The sequence below is a fragment of the Synchiropus splendidus genome, chromosome 3 (assembly GCF_027744825.2).
Source record: "Synchiropus splendidus isolate RoL2022-P1 chromosome 3, RoL_Sspl_1.0, whole genome shotgun sequence".
In the NCBI taxonomy this organism is placed as follows: domain Eukaryota; kingdom Metazoa; phylum Chordata; class Actinopteri; order Syngnathiformes; family Callionymidae; genus Synchiropus; species Synchiropus splendidus.
The window spans coordinates 18,191,300-18,209,813 of NC_071336.1; the positions used below are offsets into that span (position 1 = coordinate 18,191,300).

Sequence of the window (18,514 nt, forward strand, 5' to 3'; positions counted from 1 at the left end):
TGGAGTCCCGCCAGCATCTGTCACTGGGACTGTTTCTGTGCTACGTCCATTGGAAGATTATCTGCTCATGTTTGGAAGGAGGCCCGACTTTACTTGTAGCTGAACAGAATGTCACGGATAAACAAAGAAGAAATGGAACGTGCAGGTGCTGAACGAGTCTGAGTGCTGCTGTCGCGGGTCCAGTTGAGGTGAGTCACACGGGATCGATTCGCCATTTGAGCTATTTCAATCAATACAAAGCAATTTCCTTGTTCAGTTGTTGTGTTGTTGGTGCCAGGTGGATCACGTTTGATCAGCTGATGTCAATTCAGACCCAGGCACGTGTCAACCAGCGCTTTTACAGTCCTGCTGCTTTAGGGTTGTAGTTTTTCCATTGTACATAGTTTAGCATTACTGCTTGTCATTTTAAAGTATGTGTTCACTTAAAATCAGTTAAATATTTTAATATTATTATATTGTTGTGTTAAGTAAAGAAATTAAAATCCTAAGAAAATTAGAAATGTATTCTTCATGCTCTTTAGTCACTTATAGAGTCTTATATATCTACTCTTTGTGAGAGAGTAGACGCCCATTTTTAAAATCCTCCCATAAATTCAAAGAATTAATCAGATTAATTTCATTAAATCAATTTGTGATGAAAGGTTTGATTTTTTTGTGCTCATATTTGTTTCCTGTCCGATCATATTATTCATATTAATCAGATATAAATATATATCACATATAAATATCAATTATCATCATATTTTCCATGTATGTATCTAATATTTACTGGGGTTGAGGGAGCTTCAAGTCTTTCTCTACTACTTGGGCTAAAAGGGGACATGTGAGACAGGTCTCCAGTCTATCGTATGTAGATCACTCACTCACTCACCCGCTCGCCCGCTCGCTCACTCACTCACTCACTCACTCACTACCATATACAGACAATTCAGTCCTTAAAGTTATCATGTTTTGAGGGCTGTGGGAGGAAACCAGAGGGCCTGAATGAAGGGAAGCGCTGACAAACTCAGCACAGACAGAAGCCAGTTTAGCTCCAGAGCACCTAGAGTAGCCTCAACATGGATTTGAACCTGCAACTTTCTTGCAGTGAGGCTGCATCATCGGCACTAGAATACTGTACTTGATGAAGTTGAATAATCCTCCTGTTCGTATTCAATATTTCCGACTGTGTTGTGAATCCACACATTGATATTTGCTGTGTATAGCTATATATATATATATATATATATATATATATATATATACATATACATATATATATATATATATATATATATATATATATATATATATATATATATATATATATATATATATATATATATATATATATATATATATATTTCATTTTTCTTCATTGTTTTGCATATTCCATATTTTCAAACATCATATTCTTTTTTTCTAACTTTGCATAAAAGTTTATGCGCATAATCACCTTTGACACTAAAACAGAACAAATTGCTTTGATCTCTGAAGGAGATGAATTGCCTCTTACATGTCCTCAACAGCAATGACCAGAAAACCAATTTCAGATTTAGAAACAAAACGGGTCTACTGAGAACATCATCTCATCCTCTGGTGGTGTGCTTCAGCAGGACCTTCAATGATGTGTCAAGGCTACGTCCATTTTTTCAGTGCAGGAGCGTGGCGATGACACGGAGGCAGAGGTGAGGTCTCAGTGTGAAATAGCAATGCAACATGTTGGTTAGTGTGAATGGACAACCTTATGGTGGGGAGTGAGGGATGCGTGTGAGAGGATGCAGTCGCACTCACTCCCAGCCGCCACACTCCCTGCTTAATCAATGGCAGATTTTATCAGGTCATTGACTGAAACATCTTGCGCTGATTGTGGATCATTATGGCTGTGTTTTTGTGAGCTCTTCAAGTCTGACGTGAGCTGCACCTTTTAGTGAGAGCAAGGGAAATACATGCAACCCATGTTGAAATCAATGTTAAAATCCAACTCAATGCTAACTCACATCTTATTAGACCTGAAGGAAATCACCTGTCAGATACTTTCTAACTACAGTTAAGGCCTGCACACACAGTTACAACTATTATTATTATCTGTCATGAAAACAAAAGGTTTGCCATTCACATACATAAAAGTTATGCCTCACCGCAAATCCAGATGCGAGTCCACAAAGCGCAAAATCTCGCGAGAGCACATGTGATATAACCATGTAGAAATGTCAAAACAAGTGGATGATACAATGTGCATTACGTAAGTGCGTGTTGCTCTCCGCCTGGAACACTACGGAAGGAAAACGTTCTCTTAGTCCATTGAAACACCGACACATAATATTCAATGCTTAATGCTGCCTTTTTTGTCAGGATAGGACGCAAAAGTCCACCTTCCCATATCAACAGATGACACCATAGGAGTGAGGATGGGTTGCTTATTGTATCCTTGTCGCTTCATGATTCGCCAAGTTCAATTCCATGTCACAGTTTGTTGGAAATATTGAATATATTTAATGTTTACGTTTGTTGCCCCTGTTTGTTTTTGTTTTGCCTAAATATAGTTGTGAGTTTGACCCCCTTTAGGTGATATGTACACAACTTTTGGCAAGAATACTATCACCTTTGTTACGTTCAGCAAGACCTGCTAGCATGGTGACAAATGTCATCCAAGTAACTGCAGGTGGAAGATTTTGAGTTTGGAGAAGCAGATTGTTTTGTTAGTTGGTAATACAGATTTAAGAGGAAATACGAAGGACGGTGGGAAGGAACTAAAGAAGGGAAAGATGCTGTAGTTTCCCGGAAAATCAGAGAAATATTTCTTCATGATCAGTTTTAGAGTTTCTCTCTGAGCTCCTGGGCGCTATGCAAGTATAGAAGGGGTCACATGTGGCAGCCGTTGCAAAGGTCTGCACGATGACTTGCATAGTTCTTTCAGTGGCTTGACTGAAACAAGCCAAAAATACTTTCACAGTAAGTTAAAGTGATGACAAAGAAGGAGGTCCCCGGCGCAGACGTCCTTTCAGCTATCAAAGGCTTTGATACAGAGCCAGTTGGCTGAGTGAAAGCAGACATAATTAACATAGAAAAAGCAATTACGTCAGAAAAAAAGCAATTCATAACGGGTCAATCTGAATCACTGATTTGGCATTGTGGTGTTAATCAGCTCTTCTCCTGACACCACAGACTAATAAATGAGCCACAATTGACTGTCATGTTTTAAACATGGTGACATAGTTGTTGTGCTACATTGTTTCATTCCTCAGGTGACAAAGAGACGCAGGTGTTTTCTCTTCCTTCACTCACACTGACCAGGCTCAGCTGGTCGAGCTCCAGCCTGTGGATGTGTTGGACAATAATACACAAATAACCACGCACACACACACACGCACACACACAGTCAATGTTCTTATGTTTTGTGGGGACCTGTCATTGACTTTCATGCTTCCCCTCACCCTAAACCTTATCATCCAAAACAAATGGATAACCTGAACCAGGAGTCTGAACCAAACGCCCAATTATAGTTTTTATCCTCAAATTGAGGCGTCAATCCCAATGTTTCAACATATTTTTGTTAAAGAAAAAGAAAATGAAACTTTTTGCCCATTTCCAATGAGTTATTTTGTGATTATTGAGAGGAGAATGCACCATGAGATGACATTAAAAATCCAAAACATCACAAAACAAGCAACACACTCTGACAGCTGACAGTTAACAACTGATCATGGACTTATTCCTGATTTCCGTTTCCTAATTTTCTTCGCATCCCGACCTCACCACTAAACATATCTCACTTAATAATAATGTCCTCTGCCATTTTTTTTTGGACCACTATGTGTACGGGTGATGTGGTATCCGGTGGAGTCACTGTTTACCCATAAAACCTGTTTCTACAGCAAAAAGTCGTAACCTCCTATTATCGTATGCAGACAAATCCACCTCCGCCAAATGTAAAAACATAACATTACCATCATGTTTATTTTTGCTGTTTGTGAAAATGTGAAAAAAAATTGTGTGAATAACAACGATGCAAACATTTCATTATCACCATAGTGCTTTCCCCAGGCTCACACCCTAAACCTCACCATCCAAAACAAACAGCTAGACTTAACCAGGACCTAGCCTAAATTTAAATTCTGTTCTGTTATTTTGAAGTTTTAATCCACAAAGATGAGGCTTAACCTTAACCTCGTAAAACGTTATTAAAACGTAAACGTAAACGTAATTATTTGAAGAATTTGCCTCAAAAATTGTCCCCTTTGTACGTTTCAGTTCTCAATGGCTTTGTGAATGGCGTGCCTCTGGTCATGTGACTGACAGCTTGCTCTCCTGTCTGAACACAAAACATGGTGGATATCTGTTCTATTTTTGCTCTAAATTGTGAGATTTTCAAACAATGAAATTGTTGAATTTTGATCACATTTCCAGCAAATGTACACTTTGTTTTCATATTATCCGCTCGGTGTAGAGTATTTTTGTGGTGCTTCGTTTGATGTCTGACACCTCACAGTGGTACACGCCAGTGCTTCTTCTACTGACTGACAGAAGCAACGCGGAGTCTTCTGGAGGCTGGTGACCCATCTGGTAAAAGGCTCCACTCTCAGGCAGGCAGGTTCTGTTGAGGAACCACCGGTAACGTAGCTGAGAACCCTTTGCTGCTTTGCTGTAGAATCTGTGAGCAACAACAGCATGATTCAGTGTCATTGTCATAATGAAGCGTCACTGAGCCACTAGCAGCCACTGGAGCACGAGCATGGAACAGGTGCAATGAGGAGCAGATCCAGTGACAGACTGAATCAAACGTCTATAGGCAATAACAAACTGGAACATGTCATCCACAGTGTCACTCGAATTTAGATGAGTCTCTTTAAAGAGCTGAAAGGTGATGGTTGGCGTTCCTCGTGATGCCGGGCAGTTTTGTGTTGCTTCCTTCATAACAGCAAAGGATATTTTCATATTGGAGAGAAACTCTGAAATAACAGTTTGAAAGCTCAAATTCTGAGAAGCTTCTTAGAATTAAAGTCAGCTATGAGATGAAGAACCAACCCTGGACTGTGATTATGACGTCAGAGATGTTGGAGGTGACGCGTTGAACTGGTTTGTCGCAACACACATGTAAGAGCCGCTGTTGTTTCTGCTGGTTCTGAAAGTATCTGTCACATTGTGCGAAGTTTGGTAGTGCTGGATCTAACCAGGACAGGTGGGGTGGGGAGGGGGCAAAGGGGATGATCAGGGAGTGGGATGGCGCAGGGTTTGTGCTGTGTCTGCATGTCATTTGCATATTGGTGTAACGTTCAGTGTTCGACAGAAGACATGTGTAAAATGTGGCCACTGATCTGTGAACTGGAATGAGGAACTGTGGAAGATTTTACTTATTTCGTGGCCATGAATTAATTTTATTTTTTGCCATGTCAGATGTGGGGCTCTGTCCGCATGAGCTTCACTGAACACTGTCAAACATTGAACGTTATAACAATATGTAAATGATATGCGCAAACCCCGGCCCATCCCACTCCTTCATCATCACCTCTGCCTCCTCACCACCCTCCGTGCTAAAACAGTGCCAAAAAAATGACATTTTTAAAAACTCAAAAAATGATTTGTCTGACATCCATGGACCATCTGAACGTCAACGAGAGCAAAGAATTTGATTGAAAGGCAAAAGTCAAATTATTGAGTTTTGAAAAAAATGCCATTTTTTGGCATTTTGAGTCCGGGCCAGCCCTGTCGACCTCGTGTCAGGACCAATTTTTCAGAAAATCACCAAAATTCGACTATTGTATTTTAATCCACTTCTTCGCTATCCTTGATGTTCCGATGGTCGAATGATTCCAGACAAGTTGTTTCCAAGTCATTTTTTGAAAAAATTTCATATTTTTTGGCATTTTGAGTCAGGGCCGGCCCGGTCGTCCTCCTCTCAGAATCAATTTCTCAAAAAATTACCAAAATTCAACTTCTGTATTTTAATCAATTTCTACGCTTTCCTTTATGTTCCGATGGTCCAAAGATGCCACACAAGTTGTTTCCAAGTCATTTTTTGAGTTTTGAAAAAAATGTCAATTTTTGGCATTTTGAGTCACGGCCAGCCATGTTGTCGTTGTGTCTGAACCAATTTTTCAAAACAATCACCAAAATTCGACTTTTGTATTTTAATCCATTTCTTTGCTTTCCTTGATGTTCGGATGGTCCAAGGATTCCACACAAGTTGTTTCCAAGTCATTATTGGAGTTTTGAAAAAAAATCATTTTTTTGACAATTTGAGTCAAGGCCGGCCCTGTCGTCGTGACACTTAGTTTCTTTAGTTTGAACCAAGGTTGTTTTTTTGATTCCCCATTACAATGTAGTATTGTGACGTTTGCCCAGCTGGTCAGTGATTCCACACGAATTGCGGGGTTTTAAAACAACTTTATTGACTTTTGATCGCACTTCTTGTGACAAATATAGTCTATATTGTGATGTTATCTGCTCGCACTGGAAAACGTGCTATAACGACGTTTGTCCACTTGGCATAACGTAATAATTTGACAAGTTTGCCTCAAAAATCGTCCCCCTTGTACGTTTCAGTTCTCAATGGTTTCGTGAATGGCATGCCTCTGGTCACGTGACTGACAGCTTGCTCTCCTGTCTGAACACAAAACATGGTGGACATCCGTTCTATTTATGCTCCACATTGTGAGATTTTAAAACAAAGTAAGTGTCAGTAGTTGATGCAATAGCAGTTCGGACAGCAGTAATAATAGCAGCAGCAGAAGAAGTACGAGTAATAGAGGAAGCCTCAGTCGTGTCACAGTCTAGTAGAATTTGCAGTGCAGTAGAACTTTGCTACATCATCTCATGTTTTTGCTGATTCCCTCTTGTTAGCTTGAGATTGCTGGGGGGGGGGAGGCTAATAGTGATGCCACCACCTGGCAGACAAACAGCAGATACGTCTCACTGTCGGTCCACTGGATCCACTGGAGTTACAGGCTGGATCAGTGATTGGCAGGGGAGGCGGGAGGAGACTCGTGAAGCTCCGCAGCCACTGGAGCGCAGTGAGGAAACGCTCAGTCTGGCTCCACACGTGCTCACACCAACATCTCTGCTGCCGCACTCCAACTCAGATACACGCACGGCTCAGAGCTCAAGTTCATCACAGGAGGGACAGAGGAAGCACAACTTCAGAGAGCATGGACACTGCAGGGATTTTCCCTCTACTGTTGCTCTGTGGATGTCTGCCAACAGTAAGCATCTATCTATCTATCTATCTATCTATCTATCTATCTATCTATCTATCTATCTATCTATCTATCTATTTATCTATCTATCTATCTATCTATCTATCTATCTATCTATCTATCTATCTATCTGTCTGTCTATCTATCTATCTATGTGTCTGCTGCTTATAGAAATTATATTGATATACTTTTTTAAGTTTGGCACTTTATTTATTCAAAATAAACACATTAATTTTAACAGTAAAATAATTTATAAACTTTTTGTTCATGTTGCCAAAAACACAACTCTGTCTTGATGGATGTAGATTTATCCAATTTGATTACTTCAGCTATTTTAACAATACAGTTCCGTGTTTAAAATCAGTATGATGTATTGAAGTGTTTATTTTCAGACTCACAGTTCTCCATCAATGAACAAATGTCAAGTTTGTATTTGAAAGCTTCTTTCCGTCTTCCTATCTGAAATATCTGATCTATTTTTTGTGTCAATATCTTGTCGATTGACATAACTCACCACTGACAGCTCATGCATCATTACATCATTACAGCATTATACGGTAGAGAGATTGTAAAGGAGACGATTGAACAACGTATTATATTAGATCCATCCAAAATTAGATTTTCATTACATTCCGTGCCTCAGACACGAAACACAAGTTGCATGTGGGTGACGTCATAGTGCAGTATAATGCAAATAATAATGTTGTTTTATCTTAGAGGAGGAGGAATACAGCATTTTGTTAAATCAGCAAATATGTCAGGGGGAATATCATTTACATTTTTATCACATTGTTTTGTGGCTTGCTTTTGCATGGATGAACTGGTCAAGATGAAAGACATCTCATGTGGGGTATGAAAAAGACTGCTGACATTTGTGGAGTCATGACACTTCATGGAGCAGATGTACAAGATGAGGGTCTTGAGACGTTTGCGCAATGTAGAAACATTTAGACTAAAACACACACAATACAATGTAGCAGCTTCTTGGATGCACTAAAAAAAAAGACAAAAAGAATGAGAAAAAAGCATTTTGAAGTCGTCGAAAACACTGCTGATTCTAAAAGTGATCAGCATTTGTGCTCTTACTGCCTCTAACAATCTACACTCAAGCTCACTTGCAGATGTCTGGAAATCAAAACTGACTCCATTAAGAAACAGCAGAGGAAAAGAAAATACATTAAAAAGTGAGAATGAATTCTAGCGTCACTCCTCATTCATACTGTCACAGTAGTTTTGCTCTTGTTAGGAGCAGAAGTTGACAATAGTTCTTCCATGCGTGTCCTGTCTGTCTGACAGGTAATCACCGTAGCTGTTCCGCTCATGCTAGAAAATAACACATAAATATACAGTTGATTATATTCCATGATGAGCCTGTCATATATCAGACGTCACACGTACTCTGTCCTGGACAAAACAAAACAAAACTGACAGTGAGCATCTCTCCGTCTGTCCTTTAACTTCTCACGGTGCACTGGTTAGTCTCCAGGGAGTAAAACAGTGAAGCGTTTGTTGACAGTATCCACTGGCTTCCTATGGTCAGAAGAATTTAATGGCTTTCTGAAGTTCTCCTGTTGCAGACTAAGATCTCATACACTGTTTCATGTCTTGTGAGGACACATGTGCTAACTGGCCACAGGAACTCCTCTAGGGAGTTAAAAAGTTTCCTCTAAGTGACTGAAGGTATCTGTGTGTAACAAGGCTGACAGACATATTTCTTTGCTTATGTCATCAAATCTTCTCTTTGTGTGTAAGTCATGAGACTTAAATCTCAACCAGGAGCATGAGGGTCTGGTATAGACAGTAGCACAGTACGTTGGGTCTAAAATGTCCCCTTTCTCCTGCTCTCCCATGTTTACTGCCTTACATTAGGGTTTGACCTGTGCTACCCCAAGTCTACAGCTTGAATTACTTCAAGCTTTCAGGATCAAATGAAGAACTTTTTGACCTGACACAAAGCAGAGGGTCGATTTATGATGCAATGCCTGTACAGAGGAGCAAATGGCTGAATGGGTTAATTCATTCAGTTTCTTCAGCCCATCACAGCCAACCTGAAAGTGTTATGGCGACTTTTTATTTTCAGGATGAGCGGCTGATTTGTTGTGTGATTCGAGTGTGAGGATGACGAAGAGCACAGCAAGGCAGCGCAGCATGACATCCTTTTGTGTCTGAGCAGTAAAATATAGTAACTTTAATGCTCATCCTGTTGGGACTCAAGAGATTTCAACATAGATTCGCCTTGCTATCCATTTCGAGTTTGCTTTGCAAGATAATCTCTGGGACTTTTATCACCTTTCAAATGACTTCTGGTGGGTGACTACTCTAGAGAATGGGAAGGTTCTACATCCTCCACCTGAAATGTAGAGTAGAGCTGCTTGTCATGGGCCACTAGGTTCCTACTGTGTCCTAACTGAGTTGGTACAGCAGGCTGTGGGCCACAGGAATGGCTGCTACAGGCACAGCAACTCAATAGATTGACATTGGATGGAAGAAAACATAAGGCAGTTTCAATTCTGTTATAAACCAAGGAACTGAGGTGAAACCACATAGGCGTTTCTCCTCATTGTCCCACATTTTTAAAATCTCCCTTTGGACACTTGTCTTATACCAGACGCCTCATTACGTTGAGGAGTCATGTTAAAATGTCCGCAGCTTCCTATAGGTTCAAGCTCACAAAAGCTAGCAGCTGAAGAGGCAGGTCACTAGTGACCTTATCTTGATGGTCTTCTCAGTTCAGCCCTCTTTTGTACTATTACATGAGTAGAGGGGTTCAGGCAGATTTATGTCTGTTGTGCAACTATACATTGAGTTAACTTTTTAAAGATAACCTTCTTCTTGGGCTCTTTTCACCTCAAAAAGTCTTCTATATCCACCCTAGATCTACACATAAATCATGGCAAAACAAAAGCAAAGACATCTACATCACCTGACCGAAGTGTGTCCCACAAAATTCTGACTCCAAGTGACCTCACACAGAGTTGAAACCTCTCCTGTGATTTCTGATGGAGAATGGGTAAGACAGCGAGGTTAATGTCTGCCAAAACTAAAACCCGGCAGCCATTATGACGACACCTGCTATCTAGACCAGCAGATATTTATGTTTTGTTTGGTTCACTGAGACGTGAGTGCCACAGCGCTTTTGTGCCGTATATCATTTTCATTTTCCTGGGAGTTGCATTTAAACGGCCTCTAAGATGCTGTTGACGAGTGAGGAAACATCATCATGTTAACATAGGAACTGTAAACAGGACTTTGCACTGAAATACACAGTGCATGGTACATATGATCATTACTTTTATAATTACACACAGCCGGTACAGTGAAAGTGGAAATGGGCTGACGGGAGAGCACCCTGTTCTTCCTCTGCAACTTCTTCTTACTTACTTCTTCTCAGTCCTATTTTAATTTTCCATGCTGATAGTAAATAATAAGTAATTAAAAACTTCACGTTTGAATCCTGTGATCTAGTGAAATATTCTGTTGTTAAATCATGGAAAAATCACATGAAATCTGCCCAAGATCTATGGCTTTTATTTCTAACTTTACACTGCAACATAAACACACACACTGCTCATCACACAGGACACACTTGTTTGGTTTATGTCTGGAGATTTCTGAAGAGTTGTTAGGGCAAAGAAAGGGAAGTTATTTTCAGACACTGTTCATCTGCGTAAATATTATTCCTGTCTCTTCACGTCCACAGACTTTAAGAAATTCAAATGCATGGACAGGCATACTCACAGATTAGTCACATAAACATCTCTTCTCTTTTAAAGTTTGGCCGCAGAAACTGTTTTTCATGTCAACTTGAGCGAGTAGAGCTTTAACCTTCACATAACTCTGAACATGAATAGGATGGATTCTGTGAATAAACCATTCTGCTTTTCAGATAGAGCTCGTGATTATGATTCAGCAGTTTAGCTCATCTTACTGTCGAAACAAGTCACCTTTTCTAATAAACTGAACTCCATGGACAATGATTATCAAGATAAAAAAATAAGCAAAGATTTTCCACTCTTATATTCACCAATGTTTAGGGAGGAGAAAAAAAAAACAATCCTCCATCGTGGTCCAAAATCCATAAATGGAAATTTGCAATATGACTATGGCAAAGAATGCACAGCATTCACTGTGTTAGATTAGATTAGATTAGATTAGATTAGATTAGATTAGATTAGATTAGATTAGATTAGATTAGATTAGACCCACAGAGGGAAAGATATTCAAGCAATTTCAGCTATTGAGAACAAAGACACTGACACATAGCAAATATACAATAACAGTAAACAACAACAATAAAGATTCACAAAAAACATCAAAGACGTCCACAAAGCATCTGCATTAAAAAAAAGTGAATATTAAGCAATACAAGACAAATAAATAAATACCCATAAAATAAAAACATACATCATGATGAAATAAATTTATAAATAAAATATATGTAGTCTAGAAATAAATAGTTCATACATTACTAATAAAACATATTATATATGATCATACATACATACATACATACATTGTCATTAATTATATATTATTATATAATTCATTTACATTTTATGTAAATAAAATACAAGCAAAAAGTTACGATGAACTAACTTAGAAGCTGCCTCAGTTTGTGTTGGTGATTTGTACGTGTTTCATACCCAAAACTAAACCCAGAGAGAAACAGTACGTGTTGTGCTTGTACTAAACTGCAAAGACAAAGACGCTGAGAGGAATGTCAGAAATCAAATCCATCCTTTCTTCCTTCCTCGCATTTTAATTAAATTTGAAGTCGCTGGCATGTCCGACCTCCCAAACACTTCCTCTGTGTTGCACTGCTCTGATGATGTTTGATTATGTAGCCGTGCCGCGAGATCACAGCCTCTCGTAAAAGTTATTTTACCGTAATCTGCTGTGGAGACTCCTGAGATCAAAGTTGTGTGAATCATGATGGTGTCACGATGACCGTGCTCACACAACGAACAAAAGTGCGTTCAGCTTAGTGGAAGCAGCGTGTCGACGAGGAGGTAAATAGCAGCCAGATATTTCACAGTCTGGACACTTTGTGCAGCATATTTTGTGCTGTGTCGGGTGAACGTTTCCCTCCTGAAGGTGACTTAATGCATCTGCGGCTGATAAATTAACGCTGGTTCTTACGGCGCGTAACGAGAGCTGTGTTAACTTCTTAATGCTGAGGTGAGTATGGATGATTGGCTGATGTGTTGAGGCTAAAACATGGAGTTAAACATCTCATCATAGAGGCCATGTGTCTGAGCACTGTTGAGATTGTCAGAAACGGAACCCACTTCATTGCTCACCCCCCTGCATAACAGGCATAACAGTCCATGACAGCATTTCTTCTCCTCCGATGCTTTCACCTTAAACTAAGTTCAATGAAGGGAGCTGGAGCTTGAAGAGCACTCCATTTCAAAGACAGAACTCAACAGACTGGGTCATAATTCTGAGTCATCCTCAGCATCCCAGCGCTGCAGCTGTTCCTGAATACGTGCCAACAAGTGTGGCTGACGCCAAATATCTTCGTTCCTCATTGCTTTACCTAATGTCTTTCATTGCATTGGTTAACCGATTCTCACCTCTCCGTCCTTGACAGACTCTTGACATGGAGCCACACCCCATTTCATTGTAAATTGTCAAGCAAGCTGCTGACAGCTTGAGCTTTCAATCAATAGCAGTACAAACCTTCTAATGAAGTCAACCGTGTCAGCTGTGTAGACGACCCGAATGACAGACATGTCAGGATCTGGCACAAATGACACAGAATGTTCCTGTGAAAGAGGATGTCGAGCTAAAAACCATCCCATAATCCCCTGGTAGCGCTGGTGACTTTCAAGTGTAGTGTTTCATGTCATCTGCTGCTTCCCTGGTCTGCTGTGAGGCGCTGTTTATAGTGATGGATCAATCTTGTACTTGTTCTGGAGCCTGTTAGGGATCAATTCAAGGGTCTATCTCGGCTCAAACAAAGCCCCTCCAGCACAAGCACTGTGACTAACAATGAGCATCAGAGGCTTCCTCACAACACATTTGCATTACAGGTCCTCGATAACACTATTTGATGTATTGTGGATCCACCTCCACCCAGTTAGAAAAGCCCAAATGATCTCATCCGATTGGTGCTCGGGCATAATCCTTTTCCGAGTATTTGAAACTCAAAAACCTGATTGGTGACACTGTGTGAGCTTGATGGGTTGGAACCAAAACCTGCACCCACTGTTTGGGCTGAGCACTCTCACTGGATATTCTGCAAAATTTGTGTGGGTGAAGACATTGTCTCTATGAAGCCGCTCTCTGGATAGTTTCTTTAGAATTCAGCAGACGCTGACTCCTTCCGCTCCATTGCTGCTGACCTTCTCTGGCTAGTCGCTGCTCATCTTGCGTCTTCATTGACCCATCAGATGTCGGTCTGCAGCTGTCAGTCAGCATTTTTCAGCTTCTGTTGATACAGATGAATAATCTTTGTGGATTAAAGGCGAACATTCTTATCCACTTAAATCCACCCCATGATAGGATCTGGAACACTGTTTGGGTTCCAGAGAAAGAACCTTCACAGAGCTTCATCAAAAGCTGTCTTTGGCAGGAATGTGATACTATGAAATGTGTTTGTATATTTAGGGATTTGAAAGAGGCAAGTGAAGTATGGTTTTGATCTTAGCAAGAGTGAAACATTTTTCAGTTAGGAGACAGTCAAGCTGGACAGTGAAACAGTCAAGTGCACAACTGAATGGAACCCAAACATGCAGCTCTAAATAGAGACAATGATAAAATAAAACTGAGTCAAGCCTCTTCTTAAATGACAAAAGGCCAGTCAGAGTCATGCTGTGTGTGTCTCCTCAGGTGCTGTCGGTGCAGATGTGTGATGTGGTGCACGAGATCGAGCTGGAGAAAGAGCGCTGTGAGAACAACACCGGTGGAAACCTCACCTCAGGTCATTTTAACTTCCGAAACTTTTCACGCTCACTCTCAATTCTGGACGGATCTTTAAGGCTATCAATCATGGTTCCGTTTAAAAAGGTAATTCACTGCGCAGCGACGGCAAAATACGCTGCATCCAGAAGTCAGATAAAAACAAAGTTGGATAGAGCCTCTGGCTGCCTCGTGTACACATCACTTGTGATGTTTCATTTAGTTGCATCACGACAGATGTAATAGGTTTAGAGTAATTACCTGACTGTCTAAAATGGAGCAAGCGTTTAGTGGCCCAGCAATGAAATTAGCCTCTCACTGATGTGCCAGGCTGCGCCGGCTGACATAACGGCCAAACATAAAGTACTCCGAAATGAGCTTAACTCTTGCATGGGAAGCTTCTTTCTTCAAGAGAGTTGAGTCTTCCCAAGAAGCTGTTCAAGGAAGTACGCGTGACTGGTGAAGTTGAGTGGCCAGATTTGACCAATAACACATGAGTTTCTTTGACAGCTGATGGTAAACAATGTTTGCATCCACCATCACGTGATGCAGACCTTTGGTTTCTCACACACTGTGGCTGGTAATTCATTTAAAGCAGAAGTACCACCTTCCTGAGAGGAAGCAGATAGGGAAGCAGACACAGAGATAAGAGGAAAAGTGGGTTCCAACACCCTCACGTGGTTGATGCTGACAGTCGCAATGGATGGACGAGGAGAAATGTTTGTTCACCTGTAAAGGTATTAGATAGTAGTACCGTGAGTACTACCATCTGTTTCTTTATTGCTTCACATACGTTTATTAGCATGAAAAAAAATGTGTCTTTAATTTATTCTCAGACAATGCGAAATGTGTCCCTCAGAAACTTATGGCAGTGATTCTTACCCATAAGGCCCTGGCACATGGTTGGGCCACGAGCTCCGACTAGAGGGCCGCTTAAAGTTTTTTTGCTTTACACATTTGTGCCATGAAGGCTGAGAGACGCTCAGTTCTAATACGTTTATTGACGTGACAGGTGGAAATCTGTGACAGTTAACAACTATGTAGAAGTTCTTGAAAAGAAATAATGATGAAGAAAGTGATGGCGCCCCCCAACAGAAAAAAACAGTTCATGACAGCAACTGTTGAGGCAGTCTTATATCTTCTATGGAGTTGAAATAAAATACATTATTTTTATATTATGATATTTAGACATGGATTTATTATATGTATTTCATTCAGAATTTTTTTCAATTTTTCCAATTTTCTCCACAGTTTGCATCATGTGTATTTTTTCTCTTTTTTTTCTATAGCAAATTTGATCAATATGACTTGCACCTGGTTCTGCTGCTGGATGGACTTTTCGATGAAAAATAAATCTTTTTGCAATGATCACATGGTTTCATGTCATTTCACAAGGTTTTGGAAACCAAGAGTAATGAATCAGTTCTATTACTAGAATGGGCCCTGGGCCCATTTGCTCTGGGAAAGGTGGTCCCCGAGATCAAAAAGGTTAAGAACCCCTGGCGTATGGGACGTCTGTGCATCAGTGCATTCAAGACATTTTGACTATAGATTTCAACCTTCATATAAAGATGGTTACCATCCGTTTCTGGTCAAGTGTCATGAAGTAACAACTCAGCCGTGGCAAAAGCTGCTGTGACAAAACAACAGCAGCAAAGAGACCAGTGTTAGGTCATAGTTTTTAATGATGGAGAACTCATCATTGATTTTTGATTTTGTTCACCTTTGGGAAAATAAAGTAAAGATTTTTACCACCCTCACCCCTTTAACTGTCACAGGTTCCCATTTTTTTCTCCAATTTGACCACTTTGGTAGCAGTAAACCTCTCTAGAATGGGATCACAGGAGTTTCGATTTTTTGGCCACAGTTTGGCACCACAGTATTCAGCAAGCATTTTTAATGCATGATATGTATTAAACATAGATGCTGATCCAGAAATTAAAGCAAGAACCAAACATACTGCACTTAATGAACAGGGACTATCATGGAATTTAAAATGAAAATGAAAATAAAGGTCACTCTGTGCACATTTAACATTTTGGTGCATCAAATTTCCTCCTGGCTCTGGTCATTTGGCTTATCACATATCGTAAGAAGTGGTGATTCTTTTTGCTTTCAGGGTGTCAAGGGATGTGGGACATCATCGCCTGCTGGCCACCAGCCAAACTGGGGGAGGTGGTCATCATCACATGTCCAAATTACTTCAGTTACTTCAGTGACCAGCAGAAAGGTGAGGGCAGCTCAAAGACCTGTTTCCAAAAACCATGCTTTCTGTGATCATACATCAGACACATTCTGCTGCTACGTTGTTGAGTCACCACGAATGAAAATGCATGCAGTGAAAGAGGAGATTTAGACCCATCAGATGGATGAGTCCCCTGGCTCCACCTCCTGAGGACAGAACATCCATCATGAGTCCTGCAGAAGCCTGAGGCTAACAAGTGACACAGTATCTGCGAGCTGTGCTGCCAAAGCAACACAACAATTGAGCAGTTATTACTGTTATATCAGTTTAATCCCAGTCCAAAATCAAGAGATGGTATCAAGCAAGCATATGGGCTTGTGGAATTCCGGTGTGCATCTCCGTTGTGTTCCTTTTGCTGTGGGAAATTCTTTGTGTTCTAGCTCACAGCAGGACAACGTACAGTGCAAACCAAAATCAATAGGAAATGCCACTGAGGTGCCACAGCAGGTGTCAGTGCTCATTCTGGCCATTATTGTTATCACGTGTTCCATGCAGCGCAATGAAAATATCAAATCAATCATTTTGTTCATCCCAATCCATAGCTGGGAGGCCAGCTGGAGGAGCAGAAACATCCACCACTGGAGCTGACCAGATCCAGTTCCTCACAAGAGACAGAATGTGTTGGTGGTGACTGATGTGATCCCGATATGGGTCTGCACATTGGTGTCACAACAGGGATTTATGCTGATGCTTTACTCCCGATTGTGAGGCACATATTTACTTTTTTTTCCAGACTGAAATGATAGCATCAATATATTATCATGCTTGCTGAACAATAAAATCAGGAGTTCACACTCTCTGTCATCACACTTTTACAGCAAGATTAGACTTCACCACAGGGCTGATGATATCATGAAGCATGAAAAGTTCTCAGTTCTCAGCGTGACGAGTTTTAGCTGAGTGCGGTCAGCACCAACCACCGGAGGAGGAGATGAAACGTGTACCACCATCGGAATCAGCCTGGTTTCCAGAGGCTTGTTTAGCATATTTCGCTAAACGGATGTGTTGTTTCCGGTCGACATTTAAGTCTTATTTTCTCCTCATAAATCTGTTTTGTGAGAGCCCTCACTAGTTTTTCTTTTTTTTTTATATAAGACCTACATGACTTCTCTTGGTTCATTGGAGTTTAGAAGTGGGTTAGTGCTGCGGCCTCAAAGCAAGAAGGTTTGGTTTCGACACCAGATTGAGATAACTCACAGGTTAGATTGAACCTACATTCTGTGTCAAGTTTGCGTGTTTTTCCTGTGCTTTGGTCAGATTCATGCACTCCGGTTTCCTCCCCCTCCGTAAAGATCCACCTCTATATGTGCGTGTACTGTCAACCTTTTCTGGCTTAGGCATAAGATGATGAAGAAGAAGTTACAAGTTACTATTCTCACAATCCCATTCAAAGCAATTATTTTACAAGAAACATTCTTATATTTGTTTTCATAGGACAGTTTAAAGACTTGTCTTAATGCCTATGTTTGAATTACCTCCCTATCAATTACCCTGTCAGTTTTACCAAGTCGGACCAGTACTCATCAAAACTTTGGATTGTTCCCGATGCCTGAAAAGAGTTGTAATTATTATATTTCAGGCAATCGATCAGTACATTTTAACGTAAAATATTTACGCTTACTCATGCCGGAAATGCACTGCAAGTACATGCACTTTGGTTGCTTCAGTTCCAGCAGGTTTTTGAGTGAAGCACTCAAGTGTCCTTGCTCGTGGCCGGGACTACATCGTGACCTTGCCCTGGTAAAGATGCACCCATACACAGAATTTGCTTATTTCACCCTGTGAAGTCTGAAAGGACCTGTTCAGCTCAACAAGTACTTTTTTGCCATTTTCCCCTCCCCTGTCTGTACTCTGGAGAATTCCGACTCGCAACCAAAAAGTCGAGACAGTCATTTTGCTTCTCCTCTTCAGGATATCCTTAATTTCAAAAATGTGAATTCTTGGGTGAACATGACCCAGCGAGATATTCTTCCTCATCCATGGCACGCCACTTATCTTCGCCTACATTGTAGACAAGAAAATGTCAACCGCTTATGTTTCAGCGATTGTGAAAGAGAAGCAATTCATCATTGCAATTTGCCATGTTCCACTGCTGAGATCAGCAGCGTGGAATTCATCCACCATCACAAGTAGAATCACAATTGAAAGAATTATGAATCCATTTCAATCCTTTCACTCTGCTTAATGTTAT

At 40.6% G+C, this 18,514-nt stretch overlaps 1 protein-coding gene across 9 annotated transcripts in view; it reads left to right on the top strand.

Annotated features, from left to right (window-relative positions):
- Positions 1–1,492: 1,492 nt before the first annotated feature.
- Positions 1,493–18,514, top strand: part of vipr1b (vasoactive intestinal peptide receptor 1b) — a 40,917-nt gene continuing 23,895 nt past the window's right edge. For 2 of the 9 annotated variants that reach the window (XM_053859020.1, XM_053859021.1), the window contains exons 1-3: positions 5,260–7,181; positions 14,010–14,100; positions 16,198–16,308. In XM_053859020.1, coding sequence (XP_053714995.1) covers positions 7,128–7,181; positions 14,010–14,100; positions 16,198–16,308 — 256 coding nt within the window. In that variant the 5' untranslated portion in view covers positions 5,260–7,127. Of the gene's footprint in view, positions 1,668–2,334; positions 4,570–5,259; positions 7,182–14,009; positions 14,101–16,197; positions 16,309–18,514 lie in introns of those variants that run through there. The other 7 variants (XM_053859026.1, XM_053859025.1, XM_053859022.1 and 4 more) reach the window with 7 other exon arrangements.